This window comes from Watersipora subatra, chromosome 8 (assembly GCF_963576615.1).
Source record: "Watersipora subatra chromosome 8, tzWatSuba1.1, whole genome shotgun sequence".
In the NCBI taxonomy this organism is placed as follows: Eukaryota; Metazoa; Bryozoa; class Gymnolaemata; order Cheilostomatida; family Watersiporidae; genus Watersipora; species Watersipora subatra.
The window spans coordinates 35,673,239-35,696,470 of NC_088715.1; the positions used below are offsets into that span (position 1 = coordinate 35,673,239).

The 23,232-nt window shown below is 36.2% G+C and overlaps 2 protein-coding genes across 2 annotated transcripts in view; both read left to right on the forward strand.

Annotated features, from left to right (window-relative positions):
* The window catches only part of LOC137401410 (uncharacterized), a 388,865-nt gene that overhangs the window by 233,075 nt on the left and 132,558 nt on the right, over positions 1-23,232 (forward strand). The gene's annotated exons all lie outside the window — the stretch shown is intronic.
* Positions 5,395-23,232, forward strand: part of LOC137401605 (protein YIPF6-like) — a 30,789-nt gene continuing 12,951 nt past the window's right edge. The window contains exons 1-4 of the mRNA XM_068088037.1: positions 5,395-5,519; positions 16,816-16,968; positions 18,682-18,760; positions 20,846-21,023. Of these exons, the coding sequence (XP_067944138.1) occupies positions 16,843-16,968; positions 18,682-18,760; positions 20,846-21,023 (383 nt within the window). The 5' untranslated portion in view covers positions 5,395-5,519; positions 16,816-16,842. The remainder of the gene's footprint in view (positions 5,520-16,815; positions 16,969-18,681; positions 18,761-20,845; positions 21,024-23,232) is intronic.

Here is a 23,232-nt window from a genome sequence, read left to right on the forward strand (position 1 = left end):
TCTTCATAACAACACTGACAACACCATTATATGACAATTGTCACATGTGAAAAGTTATATAATAAAATATACATGAATAGCACAAAGCTAAAGCTTTATCACGCGAGAAGACACAGAATTAAGAGAAAAATATTACATACTTAATATTTTGAACTGGCAATGAGGCTCTTTCTGCCAGGAAAATGTTCTTTAAGATAATCTATTGTCAATTCAATCCAACGAGTTTGTGTATCTGTTAAATAATTTTAATTCTGACACTAGTTGTCTTCTCGTGAATATTCATATACATGACTCTCAGTTCAGCAGTTGTCTTGCCTCACTTGGGCATAAAGTGAGGCAAGACAACTACCTTGCTATTCAGTAGTATGAACGTTAGCCAGTTTTCTATTACCAGTGTATACTGTATAGCCTCTTTTGGGCGTCAATTGCAAATTTTGTAACAATCTCGAATATTGTAGTCATACCATAAATAGATTAGCCTATCTTAGTCTTTGATATCATGTATATTAATAATAAAATAAAATATAATAAGCCTCAATTGGGTATAAAATGAATAAAGAAAGATCATCTAAATAATTTGTACTATATAACCTATATCACGTCTAAATAATAGCGATCAAAATTTTCCTCAAAAACGCATTAGTGTAGTGTTAGTACTCGACCAAATCTCTCCTCGTAGCAAAATAGCAGTAAAAGGGTTGTATAATGTTACCCGCTTGGACTCTCTGCCCCATCTATGATTTAACCATTTTCACAGACTCCTTTTATACAAGCCATTTGAGAATAATAGCTTTGAATTGGCTTCTTGTGAGCATTTTGCAAGCCATGTTCAAACGCTGACAAGGCATAGCTTAACACATCTGCGGGGGTGTAGCGCATTATCCCACTTTTTGGGGAAGCCCATGATGTTTGAAAACCTCAAGTTTTTTGTATAAGTTTAATAGTCTCTTTATTTCTTTTGTTTTCAGCTAGCAAGATCTAAAAAAAATCTGGAGTATATATTTTGTTCTTTTCTTTCTGTTTTTCTAAATATCATAGTTTTAAAATATTTCTTTTAGCTGTGGAAAGTTATTAAAGTTTGTTTTTCAGAGGCTCTGCTTACTACTAGAAGCCAGCTCTTCAAGAACTTCCTGAGTAGCAACTGTCTTCAAGCTGTAAGCAAAATGAATGGGTACTGTAACAGTAGTTTAGGAACTAATCCCGGTATTGGGCTCAGACTACTACTAAGAAACATCAAAGCCTATTGCATATCTACTTACTCATGTAATCTTGTTCTATAGAGTGATGCTGACAAGTAAAAAAGGTCCAGCTGCAGTCGTTTAAAGTAAGTGGGTAATGTTGTGCAGGGTATAATTACTGCTACGTTGCACTCACTTTTGGCTAGGCCTGTGCTGATTATTGATTCATGGAGATTTCTGCTAACCTTCAGTCTTAATATGTCTAAACAATCACAATCAAAAAATTGTCACCACATTCAATTAGCGCTTGTCGCCACTTGTCACCACTTGTCACCACACAACAAGCGCTAATATTTACAAGAAAAAAGAGGGTTGAGTGTTTGGGATGTTGCTTAAAATGTTTTGTAATAAAATAATTCTTATGAAAACTAGGTCTAATAAAAAAGAACACTAAGAAGAAACCAGCCCACCAAAGAAGGAGAACATATAATTCATTAACACTTATTGCTGAACTTTGTGTTCTCCTTTTATGGAGACTTGCCTGTTTGCAAGACAAACAGGGGTTTATATACAAGCTATATACTTGTATATAGATGCGCTTGTTGTTGTTTCACCAATTCACAACAATGCTCCGCCCAACAACTTCTCACCTCAGGCTGGTTGCAAAATGATTATATAATTATATACTATTTAATAATATACCACTCAGTCAACAATACACCCCTCTGAGTTCACAATACACCACTCTATGTCAACAATACACCACTCAAACCCGACAATACACCAAAAAAAGTTATCAATACACCACTAAAAGTTAACAATACGCCACTCAACGTTAACAATATACTACTGGTAATTAACAATGAAAATTATGCACTGTGTATTCTGAGTGTTTTCAATATAATGATTGTTAGTTATTATTTTCTCAACCGAATATTCGCAGAATAGTGACTAAAAAGAATTTCGCGGGTTGTAGCGAATTAAAGCGGAAAACAGACTTTTCGAATGGGAGCAGAAAATCTTTTACCGTATATGCTGTATACCGTGGCACCTCCAAGACTTTTTGGATAAGAACTAGATTTTACTGATGGAAAGAAGTTGAGGAGGATTTATATTGGCCCTGATCAAAAACTTAGGTTTGCAGCCTCTATATAAACAATAAAATTTTATGATACATCACTACTTTGTCTTTTTCAACAGAGTTTCACTTTTTTTCTTATAGATTAATTACCAAGGTTCACAGCATACTGATTTTGAGCTAGACGTATATGATTAGTAGTTGTTGTACACAAATTGTACAGTAGTAGTAATCGTGGAAAGTACTTCAATCATGAGTTTTATAACACTACTGCTGCAATTATTCAGATGGAGGCTCAGAGTCGGTTATGGATCTGAGTTTGCTGTTAATGTAGATGATCACACACCACCTTTCAAAATTCAATTTTCATGGCGTTGAAACAAGGGAGTTTAATAATACATCATGCGTGAACCACCAGTCGAGAATGTTTTTTATAGACTGTTTGTGCATCAGTGAGTTTCAAATTATTATTAATTTTAACATAGACTTACTTAAAATGTTGTGTCAGTGTTTTTAAAGTCATGAAATGCTGATCTCCTCACCTCCAATCTCACCAAACAAAGCAAACATCAATCTAATAGCAAACATCAGCAAACAACAATCTACTACTACTGTAACAGGCCTGCAAAGGTTTACTTCAATGTACCCCTAGAAATTTTACACTTAATTTACATCATGCTGACCTTTTTAAATCAGTTATAGTGCCAAGCAGTTGTGCCAAACCTCTTTGCATTAATCGAGGCTCGGGGTTTACTTTCCATCGGTTTTCAAAGACTGACTTACTACGGAACCAATGGCTGACTTACTACGGAACCAGAGACTGACTTACTAGGAACCAATGGCTGACTTACTACGAAACCGAAGACTGACTTACTACGGAACCAATAGCTGACTTACTATGGAACCAAAGACTGACTTACTACGGAACCAATGGCTGACTTACTACGGAACCAATGGCTGACTTACTACGGAATCAATGGCTGACTTACTACGGAACCAAAGACTGACTTACTACGGAACCAAAGACTGACTTACTACGGAACCAATGGCTGACTTACTATGGAACCAAAGACTGACTTACTACGGAACCAAAGGCTGACTTACTACGGAACCAAAGACTGACTTACTACGGAACCAATGGCTGACTTACTACGGAACCAAAGACTGACTTACTACGGAACCAATGGCTGACTTACTACGGAAGCAATGGCTGATTTACTACGGAACCAATGGCTGACTTACTACGGAACCAAAGACTGACTGACTACAGAACCAAAGACTGACTTACTATGGAACCAATGGCTGACTTACTACGGAACCAAAGACTGACTTACTACGGAACCAATGGCTGGTGAATATGAAACGTCTCTCTTCTTTCAACTCTGGTAAAGAGGACAAACTGTGGCAGCCCATCAGCTCAGTAAGTTGTAACATTTCATAAAGAGATTAAGATTGGTACTAAGTATTAAGTACAAAAGACAACCTTTTTAATGAGTCTTAACAATAATGCTGCTAGTAAAAGTAGAAGCAGTTGCTTAGTGTAAGGGAATCGTCTACAGAACTAAGAATTCATAAGTTTGAAAAAAATCTTAGTCTTTGCAAGCAACTCGCGTCATCACCCATTTTGTCACTTCAACTGGTTTGCTTGTTGGTTGGTTAATTTTATCATTCTTGTGTAGTCCTATATTTTCAGCACATTGTGCGAACTTTCCTAGGTAGGTCTATTGTTATGCAAAGATGTAAGTATTAGTTCTGTTAATGTTACTTAATATGTAGTATATCTCTGATTTGATTTTTATTCCAGGTACACTTCACTAATAACTGTTATTCAGAAGTGAGAGGTGTAATAATCTTGAAAAAAGATGCAGCCCCTACAGTGTATAATTTTGCACCTGCTAATTCTGTACCTGCAAAATCCCAGCCAAAGAGAAGAACCTATCATTAAGAAGTTCCTACAATTTTAGCTTCACATTTATTGTAAAGAAAAAGCCAAGTTAATTGTAGAAAAATCTCACACACGTTGATTCGAAATCCATGGCTATGCATGATCTGGTGAAAAGAGTTCTGTAATTTCCTCGTTTTAGTATTGTACATTTGCTTTGTTTATGTCTATGTTTAAATATTGTAGATTTGCTGTATTTGACTTAGTAATTAGAATGCTACATTTTTTAATGTTTTGTAACTTTATGCAAATTATCTTTGTATTTTTAGATGTGCGTCTGTATCTGAAAACTAAATACGCAAAATACTACTAAATATGCAAAATATTTGTAAATATGATACTGTACATAGCTTGTTTTGGTAACATGTAATACTTGTAAACTATATCAAAACTATATTTGATAGATGTACTATCATCACTAAAATTCTCATAGTCAAATATGTAGAGGATGTTTTGGTTTTTGCTATTGTACTGTTAAAATTGTGAAATTAACATTTCAATTTATCAATTATTAGAATGTTTTGCTGACTATTTCTACTGCAAATCTGTCAGTGTAGCCAAAACAAAAAGTTGGAGATATCTACAACTTATAAAGTCAAAGTAATTTTCAAAATATTTGCAATTTATTTATTCAAAAAACGGATTTTACCAATTACATGTACTTGATATACAATTTTAAAGAATTTATACAAAAAATACAATACAAATTTATACAAATTTTAAATCTTTTTTAAACCTTTAGGAAAAGACAACTCCCAATATATAAAAGTTGTCAACAAAGTAAAGAATAGAGAAGTGAAGTTGTTGTGATTAATTAACCTTAGTTATTTTTTGAATTGGGTTTTTTGAGGGTGAAAGTTGGTGCATCGGTAATATGTTATCAATTGGAAGCGTGGCGTTTTTGCCGCCACGGCTAATTAGTGATGACTTGTTGTCTAAACTCTCATAATCGTTGACTCATATACTTAGATACGTACCTGATTTGTTAAGTCAAGGCTGCGGTAAAACAGCGACCCTCAACTTGCTACGTTTTTGGACCAAGTAAAATCAGATTTGTCTGCTCTTTACGCTTGAAAATTGACGACTGCTTTTGCCTACCTTTGACCCAAAAGATTGTTAGCATCACGGTATAGACTGGTGTCCCGGAGTTTAGAAGAGTCTTTTGACGCAGGCCTTTTCGTTTTGAAAATGGCTTTCGATTTTGTGCTATTGCAACGTTGGAAAGTTTATTATCATTATCGTTTGCTTACCAATATTACAAAACATATATACTAAATACTTGTTAGTTATGTTGAAATTATAACTCTTTGTAATAAAAAAGGTGAGCTAACTTCTTGGACGGAGATACATATGTTATAACATCCACCTGCGCGCACAATGAATGTTATATCATATGTGAACGCACACTTGATAAGCGATCGTAGTAGTTGACAACTTGTTTTTAATCATTCTGCATTGGTGCGTTTATACTTGAAGTTTGATTATGTAGCTCGAAGCTCTTAAGCAAGTGTGTTGTTTACAAGTTTGAGGACCAGATTCTGGAACGCGTTTTTAGTTTAGCCTGCGTGTTCGTGGATGTTACGTTGACGTTAAAAAGTAAACGCTATCTTATGAAGCGAAATTTTATGGAATTGGTGGGGCTACCCACCAGTGACTGCCCTTTGTTTGAGAGGGTTCTCCAAAAATTATCAAATAGGGAGACCATTAGAAATACTCAGCCATGACATTGATTTTATGGAACTGCAATAGTATCCGAAATAAAACACACTATTTGGAAACCCTTGTCCGAGACTACAGTCCACTTGTCATCGTACTCACTGAAACTTGCTTGGATCCACTGGTTTCTAGCAATGAGCTAAAGTTAGGGGATTATGAAATTTTTCGCAGAGATCGGCCAACAAAAGGCGGTGGCATTTTAGTCGCAATAAAGTTAACTAAAGATGTCCAAGTATTGAGTTCCTTCGTTGATCCCCTTGAGGAAATGCTTGTTGTCAAGTTGATCATTTACGGCATCCGTGTTTGTTCCGTGGCATACTATCGTCCTCCAAACTCAACTCAAATGAGTTCGCTTTTTAATTTTTTTGAGGATAGTACAGATAGTAGTTTTGTTTTACTGGGTGATTTTAATCTTCCCGAGATCCAATGGACCCTTGATAAGCCGGTCGTTTCGCAAGGTGGCCAAGGGCTAGCCAAACAGTTTTTATCTTTTGTTTCAAAATATGATCTCGCGCAGCATGTAACTTTTCCCACCCATAGCAGAGGCAATATACTTGATTTGATTTTTTCGAATTTTAAGCCCTGCCCTATTTTTAAGGATGCCGATGTTGGCCGCTCGGACTACACAACCTTGTGCTATGATTTTTCTGGTTTTTTGCCACAAACTGTTCCTCAGGTTTCCCGCACGACTAGAACGCTTTTTGATTTTGGCAAGGCTCAAGTAGTTAGCATAAGGGAACAAACAGCAAATCTTTATAACCATTTTCAAGCTCTAGTGAGTTCAAGTACAACAGATTTTTTATGGAACATTTTTAAGCACAACATTTTAAACATAGCTAATTCACTAATCCCAGAGCGGAAACCAAGAACTAAGAGATTTTGGCTGTCACGAGAGGCCAGGACAGTGAGTCGTAAGAAAAGAAGACTCTTCCACACTTTCAAAAAGTACCCTACCCCCCACAATTTACAACAACTAAAAGCGATTGGCAATTTATCCAAACGCCTCATTAAAAGGGATTATAACAAATTTTTAGAATCACACATTACTGAAAGCCTTAATAATAGGGACTCAAAGCCTCTTTTCCAACTCGTATCCAAGGCAGCAAAGGGGGGAAATAGCTCAAACATAAATCACTTACACAATTGTGTAACTGATTCAGATATGGCAATGTGCTTCGCAGAGAATTTTAAATCCGTTTTCACTGTCGATGACGGCCTCACTCCTGAGGTCTCGGCCACTATGTCTGATAGGGCTGTTGACTCGCAGGCAGATATTGATATTGGTGAGGAAGGTGTTCTGGCCATCCTGAAATCTCTCAACCGCCGTAAAGGCTCAGGCCCGGATAATCTCAGTCCTGCACTACTTAACTTTTTAGCTACAGACATAGCTCCTACTTTGACACTAATTTTTAAACATTCCCTAAATACAGGGTGTGTTCCAAGAGACTGGAAATGTGCAAACATCGTACCTGTTTTCAAAAAAGGCGACAGAAAAACACCGCTTAACTACAGGCCAATTTCTCTGACTAGCGTCCCGTCGAAGTTAATTGAGCATATTATTGCTCACAGCATACGCAACTTTCTCGATCATAACAACATCCTAAGTGAAACTCAACATGGTTTCCGCAAAAAACACAGCTGTGAATCACAGCTTATTCATACAATATCAGATTTAGCTTCTTATAACAATCACAATACTCAAGTAGACGTTTTAGTTCTAGATTTTAGTAAAGCCTTTGATACGGTCCCTCACAATAAATTATTGCATAAACTTATATACTATGGCCTAAATCCAAACATAGTGGCATGGATCCGAGACTGGCTCTCGGGTCGAACATTCAGGGTCATCGTTAATGGTTGTCTTTCTCAGCCGACCCAGGTGACCTCGGGTGTGCCTCAGGGTTCAGTGCTCGGACCACTACTTTTTCTCATTTACATCAATGACCTGCCAGATGCTTTAAACTGTCCATCAACATCTATACGCTTATTTGCCGATGATGCCATCCTTTACAGGCCTGTTAGTTGCGTGTCCGACAGCCAAGCATTGCAGGACCAGTTGAGCAGAGTTGCTGCGTGGGCCAGATCTTGGCAGCTAAAGTTTAATGTAGCTAAATGCACATCCACGTCAATGGAGCCGGTTAAATTTTTGCATACATACAGTTATGGAGGCACTCCGCTTATTTCATCCCATTCCTTTGTGTACCTGGGCATACAGGTTTCTAAATCACTCAATTTTAGTGATCATATAAATTTTATTATGCGTAAGGCTAATGCCACCCTTTACATGCTTATGCGAACTCTCAAAGGAACTTCCCATGCTGTTAAGAGAACGGCTTATTTTAGTGTATGTCGTCCTTTACTGGAGTATGCTTCAGAGGTGTGGAATCCACATTTTATGTACATCATTAGGGATTTAGAAGCCATAAACAGAAGAGCGTTCAGATGGGCAAACGGTTTTAGAAAGTATGACAGTATTACATCTTCAATGGAAAACATGTCTTGGCACACTCTTGAAGAGAGAAGATGCACTAAGGATAAAAACACTTTACTGAAAATTTTAAATCAAGACCTTATGGTCAATTTTAAAAAGTTTACACTGCAACTCAGCCTATTTTACTCGTGGGTCTAATATTAGGCACACTATTAATACAGATGCCATGAAGTTCTCATTTTTTAACCGAGTCATGAAGTTTTGATATATATGGAACAAGCTCAATAGCAGATTTTATTTAACTCTCGATTTTACAAGAATATCTGATCTCTTTTATCGTTATAGTCGCATCTTATCTCTAAAGGCTTATCGGGCCACAAGAGATATTTTATCGAGATAGAGATAGATAGCTACACTCATTTTTGGTGACCCTAAGATAATTTTTCGAGTCTAATTTGCTGTGCTCTGCTGAAACCAGCAAAGCACTTTAAACTCAATCATTCTATTGAATAACGGCTGAAACCAAAAGAGGAAGCTAAAACCAACTTGCAAAAGCTCTGCTAAGACCGACAGAGTGTGCTGACCCAATGCGTTTTATTTTCCAACTCACTCGCACTCTGCTGAAACCACTACATAGTGCACGTTGTATATGTTGCCATGTTGTATACATGTAAGTGTACACATCTATACAACAGAAACCACTCTGGTGCACGAAACCCAACACGGGGTTTGGGGTTTGGGGTTTTGGGTTTGGTCCTGTGATACAAGCTGCTGAGACCAACAGGAGGAATTTGAAATGAACTCACTTGTTCTCTCCTGAAAGCAACAGAGTGCGCTGAATCCAATGCTTCCTGCTGTAATACTAATTTTTTGTTGTCACCAACAAGAGAGAACTCCACTATCTATTAGAAAAATAACTTATTAGGTTTCTAATTATTTTTGAAATCCATGCTTGCTGTCAGTTATTTAATAACTATCAAAAAGCAATAATATTTATGCAATTCTATTAACTCATTTGCACCAGACTAATTTCTAGGCGATTAGCCCCAGATACTGCTAATTTTTTAGAAAGTTGCCATAATTCAAATTACTACTACAGGAGACAGACTTGAGACAATTTACTCATTCAAATTTCGTAAGAACCAGTTAAGTCTCCTCTTTCAACTTATATTACATTCGTATAGACAACTCATATCCCTTTTATGTAGATCCGTGCCTCAAAGAAGGTCATTTTTTCAAATGTTCAACAACACTGTTCTTGACTTTTCAGACTTCATAGTCAGCTCTAAGAATTAATATGATCCTATCGAAGGTGAATGATAACGTTAGTCTGACTACAACTGACAGCCTGAAGAGTGCATTTTTATTCGAGCATAACAATTCAAATTGGCAAAAATGAAAGTTAATAAAGTTTTTAAAACATTAAAAATAATGTTTTAATTCGATTTATGCAGTCTTTCATTGTTTTACCACTTCTGAATCTGCATATTTACTTCTGGAGTTGAAAAAAAATTATCGCTAATGATAAAATTTCAAGTCGGCACAGTAATTTCCGTTTTGGTAGATATTGAGTTGGCTGTACTAATTTGGTTATAATTTTTGTCAGAGACGTCATAAAGGCATATTTTAAAGTTTGTCTAATTAGGCAGAAATATATTTTTCTAACTAATCAAAAATTCTTTTATGTTTTGAAAATAGCGATGCAAGGAGTTGGTAAATTTCAGACGCGAGTTAACTCGCGTTGGGTGCCTAGCAACGTTATAAATACCCGAGTTAACTCGCGCCTGGGTGCGAATGAATTAAGTAATATGTTCATGTGTCTTTTTTGAAAGCAAAACGCAAACTGAATTTGCTTAACAGTTGCGGCAGTATTTTTTTTTATCTAAGTGGGTGAGCTAAACTTTGACATTAATTGTTTTAACTGATCAATCTACTATCTCTCCAAAATTTCCTCTTGGCTCAGCAATAAAAGTTTGTTGCACGGCTACTAGTTTATTACACTATTACATGGTGCAATAAACCAAACTACCAAAAATGACATGAAAATTTGCATATAATACTTGAAGCACATAAATTATATAATTTTTTATTATATAGTTCAATACATCAGAGTCTTGGCTTTCGAATGAGCCTATAATCAATACACAAAAGAATAATAGAACTATAAAAAACAGAATGTCAAAAGTATTTCCTGCAATAAAAAAACACTTGGCTGCGGTTCCCACAATGTGATGTCATAATTATTATTAAGCCTTAGATAGTCGTTCCCTTTCGCTGCCATTGAGACTGCGCTTTTTTGTGACAATCGGTACTATTAAATCCAGCGAGCGCTAATAATAAACTGGGATTCTAGATAATTAACAATGCCTGGAAATTGTGCTAACGCCCAACCAATACAAACACATGTTCTGAGTTAATTATGCTTCAATAATTATACTGTCGTTGATAAAGATAATGAAATCACATCGATTAAATTGTGACCTGCAGTCGCGTGGCCCTAGGACTATATGTCAGTTGCACCTTCGCGAGATCACACAATGCTTGAAATTAATTAGTCTCAGTCGTGCCCTTCAACATCACAACAAAAAGAGAGGGCTAGTGCATAATATCATCGGGAAAACGTAGTATGGTGCTTGGAATCTAAGTTATTTATCATAGAAATAATCTGTACATGGAGAGCTAATGACACTGATTCCTTTGTCATCTTCATTGGTTTTCTAGAGTTGTCCCACCTTCGCCTGCCACTTGCGTTATTATCGTAGTTGGTAAATATAAGCGGTAAGCAATAAAATAAGCGGTAAGAGCACACAACACCGAATATAAAAATTGTGGTGTCACAATTTTTGAGCCTATACCATTGAATATTTCTGCGGTAGAGCTTTGGGGAAATCCTATAAACACCAAGCAATGTCTGTCTCATCATGTCAAGCAATGGCTCATTCGAAAGCGAAGACTCTGATGTATTGAAATATAAGATAAAAAAATTATGTAATTTATGTGCTTTAAGGAACATTGCTCTCAAGTGATAAGAAGGAATAGCCTACGTACAAAAACTAATAAATACAAAATCCCGTCTCACGGACAGGTCTAAACAAAACCAACAACAATTACTTATGGGAATTCTCAGGAAATAATAACTAATCAAAATATTTACCTCTATTATTCTGGCTGGCAACCGTGAACACAAATAAATTTTATAAACATGTGAACAGTCTGCATAAGTTCGTTAAAATTGCCAGTTGCACAAAACCTTTTATCAATTTTACAAAAGGCGTTTTTCACCGTTTCTGGGTCAACCTCCGTCCCAGAAGTCTTTCTTCGATGCATAGTGGCTCAATGGCCTTGTCTTTTCATCAGCCTATCATACCTCTCTACTTCTGAATATCTTGTCTCACTGAAAGAATTGTGGCGGCGTGACAGATGTCATACAGTTTGGCCAGCTCCCTGGAGTCACTTCCCATGGCCCTTTTGTAGGCCATCACTCTGCTCACAAAGTTTGTTCATTGGAATACTTCTTTTTATTTTTGGTTTAACTGCACTTATTCAAATATTTTTGTAGCCAATAAATATATCTAACTACTAATACAAATAAAATTGTTGGAAATTAAAAATGGGAGGATAATTCAGAAACTATCACAAATGCAACATGTTTTTTAGTTAGGGACATTATTACTTTCAATAAAAACATACAAATATAAAACATCTATCAATGTTAGTCTTGAAAATGATTTGGAGTATTTATGGCTCTTCCTACTTGAGTGATATACTTGTTCCTAGGTGATGAATTGGGAACTAAGTAGCTTGCCTTGACAAACCGTTGTTTTTGCGGAGTTGTCCCCCCTCAAGCGGGGCGAGCAAAACAACAGCTTGTCACAATACGCACTGCACCTGATGCATCAGCTGCACTGAAAGGGAGTTGTTCTTTTCCATCTATGCGGCTTGGCTGCGATGTTGTGTCAGTTGCTCCATTAGTAATCATAACGGATTTAGCACAAAAATTTATGTAGAAAAAATAAGATAGTATCATTCAACCAGAGACCAGTCTATGCTGTAAACTTGAGTAGAACCTAAGAATAAAATAAATTAAAAATAAAATCAATAAGAACCAATAAAACTGGCTGATACAAAAATACAAATAAAACTGGCTGAGCACACAAATAACGACATGTTTATTTGCTGTTGTTGCCCAAGTTCTTAAATTTCTTGGACATGGAACCATGTTTGTCAAGTGTACAATGATGTTTTTGAATGTGCCATTTCCCAACAGCTTGCAACAATACAATTTTGGGAAATGTGGGGTAATAATTTATGACCAATCAGTAAACGCGACCTCTGAAATTAAGTAGATTTGAGCCAAAAAATTTTCAAGGTTTGCTGTGGGTCTTAGGAGCTCTGTTGTTTTTATTACATTTCCTTTTCAAGGTTCACACTAACTAGCCTTCAATATCTTTTCAATAGCTTTCCTATAGCAAGCCTTCAAATTCTAGTGTGTGCTCTCATCTGGCACTGGGTGATCCCTAGATAACCACGATGTATGTTCTTTCAGATCTTAATTCTCTGATTGAGAGGAATGGCAAGACAATCCCCAACATAAGGAAACTTTGCTTTACTTACTGAAAAGTTTTCTCATCATATGGTTGTAACAACTAGCCTGTTGGTGATAAAAAGATGGTCATCCTTTTTTAGTGAAGCTGTACATTGTTATGAAATTTTCATCATGTTGCTATTCCAGTCTTAGTTCTTAAATCTACTGTCTAATACTTGTATGCACGTGTACCTCTTGATTAAAATAATATTACACCTAGATGACTCTAGCCTCATTGTTAAAATGGGACAGGCCTACATTGTAATGTGATACAGTTTGAATCCTTGATGAGTGGTTTGTGAGATTACCAAAATGCGTTACTTAAGATCTGTAGTCTGTGTCAATAGTACACCCCTCATTCCAACATATATGATGAGAACGTTTTCAAGAGCCAGCATACACTTGAAACTTCCTTTTCTAGTGGCCCGTAATGCGTTGTTTTATTGAATGACTTCCAAGCCGTAGCTGCTAATTTTTTGAATCTGTCAGGCCGGATTTGGCTTAAAGTATCATTTAGTCCTGCGCTACTTGCATCTCTTGTAATTCTAGTCATCTTATTAGAGTCATATACAGTCAAACCGGGTGATGTTTATAGAGCTCTACAAAGTTTTGAAGGCAGGTTTTGCCCGTTATTTCACGTCCATGGCACTGCCCTCTTTAACAAATTTTCCTGCTGTTTTCTACTACATGTAATTGGTTCAAGATTTTTGCAAATTGGTTTGCCAAGCCCAGAAATCTGCGTATTTCTAAAACTTGAGTTGGGTTGGGAATTCAATGATTCCTTGTGCTTTGGGTCCTGCATGTACTCCATCCTCATTACTAGTGTGACCCAAAAATGTCACTTTTGCAACTCTAAATTGACATTTGTTTTTACTTAATGGCATTCTAATGCTTCAGGGTCTATCCAAAACAGCAGCCAGTTGTGTGTTGTGTATTTTTTTGTATATCACCAAAACATCTTATCCAATCAGATAGTAACACTATATTATTCTTCAAGTATTCTGTTCATGTTGGCTTGAAATGTCTCGAGTACACTGTATAACCCTTGTGGTAACCTCAAATATCTAAACTTTTTTTGTGAGTGGAAAATATAGTCATCTCACTTAATTGTTCTGATAAGAAATATCTGCTAGAAGTGTACTGTTTGCATGTTTTGGAGAAGGTCCTCATAAAGGCCGAGAAATTTTCTATTGTAGCCATAGGATGCATCTCTTTGTGAACATATTTACTCAGCTTCGTGTAATCAGGACAACTGCTCATTATCTTGATTTGGTTTGAGGACTACTAGGTGCCCCCATGTTGTAGCATTTTAAATTGTTGTTTTTACAGCATCTTTAACCATTTGATCTATAGCCTTGCCAGTTCTTCTCTTTGGTTCTGAAATGGAATATGCCTTAGAATGTGAATAGCAGAAGGTTTGGCAGGTTCAATCAGTTTGATTGTTCTCTCTTTGATTGGACCCCGAAACAAGTTCTTATTTTTGTTTTCCAAGCTAATTTCACACTCATCTCCCTCTGCTGTAATCATCTTTAATTTCTTTTCTACTCAGCGGTGGTCTGTTGATGAGCTTTTAATTATGCAACTTTTTAGACTATCTGAGCTCTCTTCAGATTCAATAAACCAATAGACTGACAATTTAGCTCTGTTCAACCTGAACCATAAAGTTTATTGAATGCGAACACTATACACCTATACAATGTTGTGGTCCACAAACACCAAAAGCGGCTTCTGTATCGAGCTTAAAGTTTATAGTCTGACTTATATTACTATAGCTGATAATGTTCAAGTTTGCACACCATGACTTTATTTCTACTGTATTCATATGGTCTGTTTCATCTCATCTGATTGATCCTCTTCTAACTTGTCCTCAATTTGTAATTCATTTACACGGTCGAGTTTCTGGTGCAAGCCTATGCCAGTGGTTTCTACGTTTACATTTGTTACACCTTCTACTAGAAGTTGGACATTTATTCTGCTGGTGCACTCTACCTTACTTAGAGTACTTAATTCTCTGTGCCTTTGAATCTTGGGGTTGTCTATGAGCATCAACTTCTGATTGTTTAATATTGCTAACAGCTTGAGCAAACTTTCTAACCTCTTTTATTCTATGTGACTATATGACATAGTTCAGTTTTAATTTGTTCCTTCATTTATCTCGTGGCTTTAAATCATTCATACCAAAAGGTAAGTTCATTCTTAATCAACAAGTTTCTCTGATCTCCGAATTCGCAGCTCTTGGCAGTCTTTTAAATTTCATCAAGTATTTGTCGACAGCTTCTCTATTGTGACAACAGTTATTAAATTCAAGTCAACTCACTATAATACCATATCTGAGATTGCAGTAGTCACGGAACTTATTCAGAATATCCTCCAACTTTCTTCCAGACTTCAGCAAACTTCGCAGATTTATTGTCAATAAATTCTATTTAGCTCTAAACCTTTTGAATGTCTCCACTTCCAGCACGACGCACCAGGGCCACTTTACGTCTCTCAGTCACAAAAGTCAAATCGATGGACAACCAGTAGTCATTGAGTCCTATTATACATTTTTGCCATTCATGTTTCAAATCATTTGCTCTTGAATTCAGTTGCTCTAGTGGTAATATTCATTATATATATGTCACATTAACTTGATGGAAGTGAGTGCTGTTTTATTCGAATTTGTTCGTAACCGATAAATATATGTAGTACGAATAATATTGTTTTGTAAATCTTTTAGAAGGAAGATAACTCAGAATTTATTATCAACAAATACAACTGCGGAGGCTTTTGTTTTATGAACAACAAGTATTTAATGTTTGATGGATTGTAGTAGCTATATTTGCTTGAATGATTTTAATGGATTAAAAAATGGCATTAAAGTTCGTATGATGGACTTTTAGTACTCATCTATGGAAGTACGCTTCTTTCTGAAGTCTTGTTTCTGATGGACTCGTAGATGATCACACACCTGTAAAGCAGCCAATAGTAAACACTCAAATTATGCCTGTTGACTAGAGATAAAAGTACAATGGAGCCTTGGTATTTGGGCCTCCCCTTTATTCAGAGAATTAACGAAACATCTGAGTAGAAAATGCATCTGAACTAGAACAGCTTTTGGTACAAGAACCAGCCGAGTCGAGCTGGAGAAAAGTTGAAGAGTCGAGCCGAACACACTCCTCGGCTCTTCTCGACCATTTGGTAATCTTCTATTCGACTCGGACCATTAGCGGAGTACACAGTTCGTTTGAGTACCTTTTGCCAGTTTTCTACATTTTTCTGTTGCCCTTAACAACTGGTCTAAAGACAGTGATAAAGGAATAGAAAAGTATTTTTAACACAGTTTAACACAATTTTTTTAAGCATGCTTACCATTTTTGTGGGCAAATGTGTTCCGGGTTGTCAAATAAACTAGCGCTCGACCACCTGATCTGGACGAATTATGGTCGAACACTGAGGTTTTCCTGTGCTAACATTTAGAGGGGAATGATGCAAAGTAAACGCAAAAGTTAATGAAACAACTTTAAATGTCAATATTATTATTTTTTTTTCTCATACCAAATAACAAAAAATTTGATGTCTAGAATGCCTATAACAACCAAAATATTTGTTTATCGTTTTTGTGTTGCTGTACTGTTAGTTTTAAATCGTTTTTTACCATGGAACATATCTGCCAGTCATGGGGGCCTGTAGTTGTCTCTTGGAATCTGTTTATCTGCTACTCATCATATCGTACATCGAGCTACCCAGTTTTGCTAACAGGCTAGACTGCTGGCCAACCAGTTGGGGGTCATCTTCAGGACCATCAACACATGATAAATAGTTGTTTTCTTTAGCCATTGTTACATCAAGTTTGCTATGCAAGTTTGCTCTGACATAGTAAATGTTGAATATTTTTGGTTTTAGAAATTGCACATATTACACACTTGCATCATGGATGATATAACAATGGACACACCAGAAGTCGCGTTAGAGGGGGATATGGAGATACCTGGAGGGAAACCTGAACCTCAAAAAGGACAACTCTCAACTTTAGATGAGCCAGTAGCTGTTACCATTGTAGGCTTTTAATTTATAAAATTTACAGAAATAAAAACAATGCATGCCTATTTAGCGATGTATTGTTCATTGTGTTTATTCATCAGAGCTACTTCTATTGTTTCATCAAGCTCCATTCATAAAATAACTGGCAAAAAGATATTTGTGATAATTTTCAAAACTTCCTTTACTGCTCTTTGAAAATTCTAAGTTAATGTTCAAAGCTATTTTCTTTTGATTATATAATTATGCTAACAGGAGATATGTTTTCATGAATGATACAGTTTTGTAATGTTTAACACTAGTTGGTTGCGGTCTAGTTATGTCCTGCCCCTAGACTACCCCTACTTATGACTCATAGCTTCTGCATCAGTAGAACCTTATGGCTTTTTATTTCATTGGCTACCTGATCAATAATACATTTTCGCACTGTTGCATGTCAGTACGAATAGAAAAACTTAGTACATTTTTTCTAAAGGGTAAAATATCTTTGTTAATATAATCCTTGCCCTAATAAAAGTCGTGTCTGTCTGTAGCCGCGGTGGGAGGTTGGAAAAAGGATTACATCATACAGGATTCAAACCTGTGACATTCTGATCACAACCAAACATGCTACCAACTGCTCTAATCAACCTCTTTGCTGCATTTAGGACTAATTGTTCAGCTAGTTATTTTACCTGACAATCTCTGATGTGACACTGGACTTCTATAGTGCTAGTTTATAATAAATCTTGAATACTCAGTGGAGAAACCTTGTGATTTTATGTCGCACAGAGAGCTTCATATTGCTTGGTTGTCTGTGTTTTTAGCTCAAGCTATTAACCCACTTTTATTAAGCTGAAACCAATGGAACTATGCCTTGACTTATTTTTTGGTATGCTTTAAGGATATATTTTTATGGTTAGAAACAAATGCAAAGCGATGCGGTAAAGTAGACCAAAAGGTATGTATGCGATTTTCTTATGAACAAGTATTATAATATAATATATTATAATAAATGATATAATATCAAGAATTAATATAATAGATATAGCAAACGCCTTCCACTTCATTTGTGATAAAAAATTTTGAATCAAACATTTAAATGAGATGACAAAATTTACTGATAATCATAGACTTTTTCTTACAACTAGTGAGTATGCTACTATAATGAACTAGTACCCGGTATTCTAGGGTGCCATGAGTGATCATCAGGTGTAATTAATATGTGTACAAATATTCCCAAATGTCTCAAGATGGTTGATTGGTGCGGGTGATAGAGTGTTGGTCTACAAAGCTGAGAGTTGAAGGTTGGAATCCTGTTGGAAGCAATATTTTTCTAATCTCGAAATATCGCTTCAGGCCAATGGATACAGCTCTTACTATAGTTGAGATTTATGGGTCAGCATCCTGGGGCATGTCACATGTGTTTTAGACAATCTTAGAGCATTCACACTGTTTGTTAGACTAGCTATCAATCGTGACCTGATGCCTCCTGCTTAGCTGACTGCGAATTTATCACATTTATATTGGGCTTAACTAAGAAATAAGCTACCATTAGTGATTATTTTCTTCGTACCTTCATGAGATATCCAATGTGTATTGATGTTGGATGTTTTGTTAGAATAATAAAGACATATTTGTTTGGTGGTTAGTAGCTGATGCTGTCTGCTGCCATGGTATCATAGCACGTGTTTATGTTCATTACAAGATTTCATAAATTATTTTCATCTTGGTGTCATTCTCTTTGTGTAGAAAAGAGATTTGAAGATGATTGGAGAAAAGTTCTTCCACGTTCTGGTTCCAAGAAAGAGCACAAAACTTCTCAAAGACTGTGAGTCCTATTTTATTTCTTTCTAATCTTCTTTCACCATGTGACTGAGAGATTTATGCCTGTGACCTTATTTTGTTCAGCTTGCGAATGCTGTCTCCATACAACTATTTATTCATATTTTGAAAAAGGCAATACCGTTATACATCGTTCTTCGGTTTTCAGAACTTGTGTACAAGACTAAATGGTGCAATATTTTGAGTTTTGTCATACGGTCATACCTAGACATAGGAGTGCCCCAACATTTGAAAAATTTGAGATGCGAGCAAAATTTCGAGCAATTCTTTGCTTTGAGATACGAGACAAGTTCAAGATGCAAGCTTTTAAGAAGGTTTTCGATGCAACCGCTGTGGCCAAGCATGTGAGACGCTGCTCTAGAGGACAGCCTAGGAACCTTCTCGCATGCTTGCATCTTAAATTTGTCTCGTATCTCAAGGCAAAAACGTGGTCAAAATTCCTCTCATACCTCAAATTTCTTGTATGTTCAGGTATGACTGTATTTGGTTAAAAAGTGCCTGCAATCATACTTGCTTAGTGGCTATCCATGTCTCCTATTACCAAGATGTCTGATTTACGTCTGCATGTAGTACGCCCGCACTTCAGGGATCACAAATCTGGTAAATAGAGCTCAATAGCTTGTAGTTCCATCTTAGAGGTCCTTTCGATTCGTTTCCCTAAAAATGTTTTTGGCTTGTTAACTGTTTTATTAGAGGAATTCTGAAGTCACAACCTCTTCAGTTTTTCAATTCATAAGAATTTCAGATGCGAAGTTAGGGATCCTTTGAGTCATCCTGTAATAATAATACTAATAAAATTGTTTAATTTTACTGAATCTTACTTTTGTTCCATGATCTCTCATTACCGTCTTTATTCACTACACATATGTAAGCTTCATCTTCTAAAAAAGTTGATCACTTGTAAAATTGTCTTTATTGCGGTGTAGCTCGAGATCTAGTAGTTGGCACTCTCTGAGCATTGACTGTCACAACAATCTGGTACTCTCTGTTAGAGAGGCCACTTAGTCTAATTGATGACATGGAGATGCGTTTGATAAGGTAATTGCAGCCACAGGAGGCTCTTTTGGATGTCCTACACTCAGGTATACATGATTGGGGATATATGTTATACATTCAAACTCCAATTGCACATCCTTTAAAATCTTACTAGAAGTATGATATGTTCTGCTTTGATTGCGCCATATGAGTCGGTTAAGGTGTGTTGACAGTCGTTAAGCGTATGAATGGCGATGCATCCCTGAAAACCATAGCCTGAGATCTTTATAGACATGTCACGGATTTTAGGCTATGATAACCTTGTAGCACATCAAACTTAGTACATGCCAAAAAATACTTTTTCGGATTCGTTTATAGTGCATCTATAGAGCCGTTACCATGTCGGGCAGATATTGCTGAGAGTGAAGAAAGGATAACTCCATGTTTATTGATATGCATAAAGCTGAACAAGTCCTTATTGCATATCCCATTTAATGATAGATACTTTGTGATATTCTTATAGACATACCTATAGGATACAACTGAGAAATTCGAAGCATGCCAACTGTTGGCCAGTCCTATTCAACAAGTTGCTAAATGCCATTCTATGTTGCTAACTGACTGGCACATTGTTCAATGAGCAAGCTTTAAAACTAAAGTTGTCCTACTCTTTATGTAACATATGATAACTCCAAATTACACATCAAAGAAAAACCAGACAGTTGTTTTTTACAGATTTTCACTAGCAAATGAAATTGAGTAAAATGTCGTGTTTGTCGTACTTACAGGAATCAAATTGCCCCAAATATGAAACAATGGCTGGCAGCAGGTTTATAACAGTTTTACGGTTCATACATAGATACGCATGGATGGGTCAACATGCATGTCTATGAGAACAATAATATACAGCCCCCCATATGGGGGGCTGTATATCATTGGTGAGGAGAACCTCCACTGAATAGTGGACATGCGTCCCACTTTTGAAATGGGTCCTTCATAATCTGTCAGTGTTTTTAATGGTCTCAGTAAACCTCTCGTAAGACAATATTGTTTTGACAAACCATTGGGAACCTATCACACTCTGACATTATTTTAGGGGACCTATGGGGACCTCTCGTAATCTGCATGTTCATGGCTATGATGCTGCAAGGGACATCCTTAGAGAAAGATGCTGGCACTTCTAAGGGTGGACCAGAGTTTGCAACATTCTTCGTCATCTTTTGGGTCGGTGCGCTTGTCATCACCCTCAATGCTGTACTTCTGGGTGGCTCTCTGTAAGTCTATATGTTTTTATGTGAATTGGTTAAACAAAGCTTTTGATTGGGTTAGCCCACTCACTGTAACCTAAAACCTTCTTGTTAGTTTGTTGTGTTGTGCTTATATATATAAGGCAAACTTGGATAACTCAAACTTTCCGGAACCGAGTGAAAGTGTTCGAGTTATCAGAGCGTTAAAGTTATCAGAGCACTGTCACAAGTCCATGTATTTATTAGTAGATACATGTACATATACAAACTGCTACTTTTAATATTTTTGGACATAAGTCATTTCCACTCCACCCAGGAGGTAGACAAATAGCGCATTACCCATTTTTTAAGGTGGCGGGTTCCTCAGTAGGCATGTAAACCACCGAACATGTATACAATATTTAATATCTCAAGAATTTCATTGTTGAAGTTTATTACATGACAATGGAAATATAAATTCTCTAAAAAGTTTCATGAGCAAGGCAGTTAGCGCCAATCCAAACAATTTACAGAAAAAATAAGACATCAGTAAAGACGTTAAACGTTCATCGTTTAAACGTGAAATAATTAGCAAGCAATTGTTAAATGTAGTCTGTTCTACCACAATGAATGCAAAAAAATATGAATTGATAGAAATATGATATACAAAATGAAAAACAAAATATCATGAATAATAACAATAAAAAGTTGCTGTTGCTGAGGAAGATATCCTTGAAAATTTGCTGAGCATACCGCTTGTGTATCACTGAAGCGCTTGAGGGTAAACGATGTTCTTTGTCTGACCGAATGGCGAGAGAATGTATAGGCCATTTTTACTGCCTACTCGGGATAGCGCAACATACAACTGTTCATGTGAAAGGCAAGGTGTTAGGAGGTGAATGCCGGCAGTATTTAGTGTTTGACCTGGGGATTTGTTGATAGTGAAAGCAAATGACAGTCTAACAGGAAACTGTATACGTTTAAATTGAAACGGCACATTTATAGTAATTAGTAGTATTCTAGGGATGTGTGTGTAAATATAACATGGCCAAGAATAACTGATACTTGTAATGTTACACGATAAATCTAACAGTAAGTCTTACAGATAATCTAACAGATAATTTTACAGTAATCTTACAAATGTTTGTTATAAAATGTAAAATTAATTACAAATTACTAATTGGTTAGGTTTAGAAGGAAAGATGTGTAAATTAGTACACAAAGCGAGCACTGATAGGAACTTTTGTGATTTTCGTGTGCGTTTGCGAACTTTGTCTTATCCGTCTGTTGAAAAAAGGAAATTGCGCTTGGTAATATACTATATCGCTATTAAAATAAAGGTTTTATAACAAATTGCAAAATATTTATCCAAACAATGATGTTTTAATTTAAACTAAAAGAAATAACGTCAAAGATTTTTTAAACAAACAATGTTTTAGTTCGTATTTAATGATTGTGGAACGCAAGGTATCAAGTGAGAATCCAACAAACATAATGTAGCTGTGAAAAAGGCTCCTGAGCAGCTGGAATAAATTAGTAACTAAATTTAGATGTAAAATAAATGGCAGATATGTAAGGCACAAAATGTCGGTGAAATGTATATAGTTTGGTAACGTATATAGTTTGGTAATGTATATAGTTTGGTAACGTATATAATCTGTACAAAAATCATCAAATTAATAGTTTGAGATAAATTATAAGCTTTAACGGAAAAAGACGAAGAAGCATCGCGTTGCATATACTTAGGTCCCGAAATATTTCTTAACAGTAGCATCGTAAAGCGTGGACGCAAGGCTAAAATAAATAGCACACGAGTATCCGTTAAATCCGTCGTGAGTTCAAAGGCAGTTTTAATGGCAAGGTTTTAATAACTATTTTTTTTATTTAGCAAGGCTAATTTACAATTGGCATGGTGTGTCCGTTATGTGTAAACGTATATAAAGACGCAAGTGGGTAACTGGTGTTATAGCTCAGTGGTAGAGCATCCAAATGAAACCCGCGTCGATGAGAAAATCGTCGTGAGTTCAAAGTCATCTCATTGTGGAAAATCAAGATTTTAAGATCTATAGCTGAAAAAGCGACAGATACACGGCATACAACGACAGATATACGATACACGGCATACAACGGATATACGATACACGGCATACAACGGATATACGATACACGGCATACAACGGATATACGATACACGGCATACAACGACAGATATACGATACACGGCATACAACGGATATACGATACACGGCATACAACG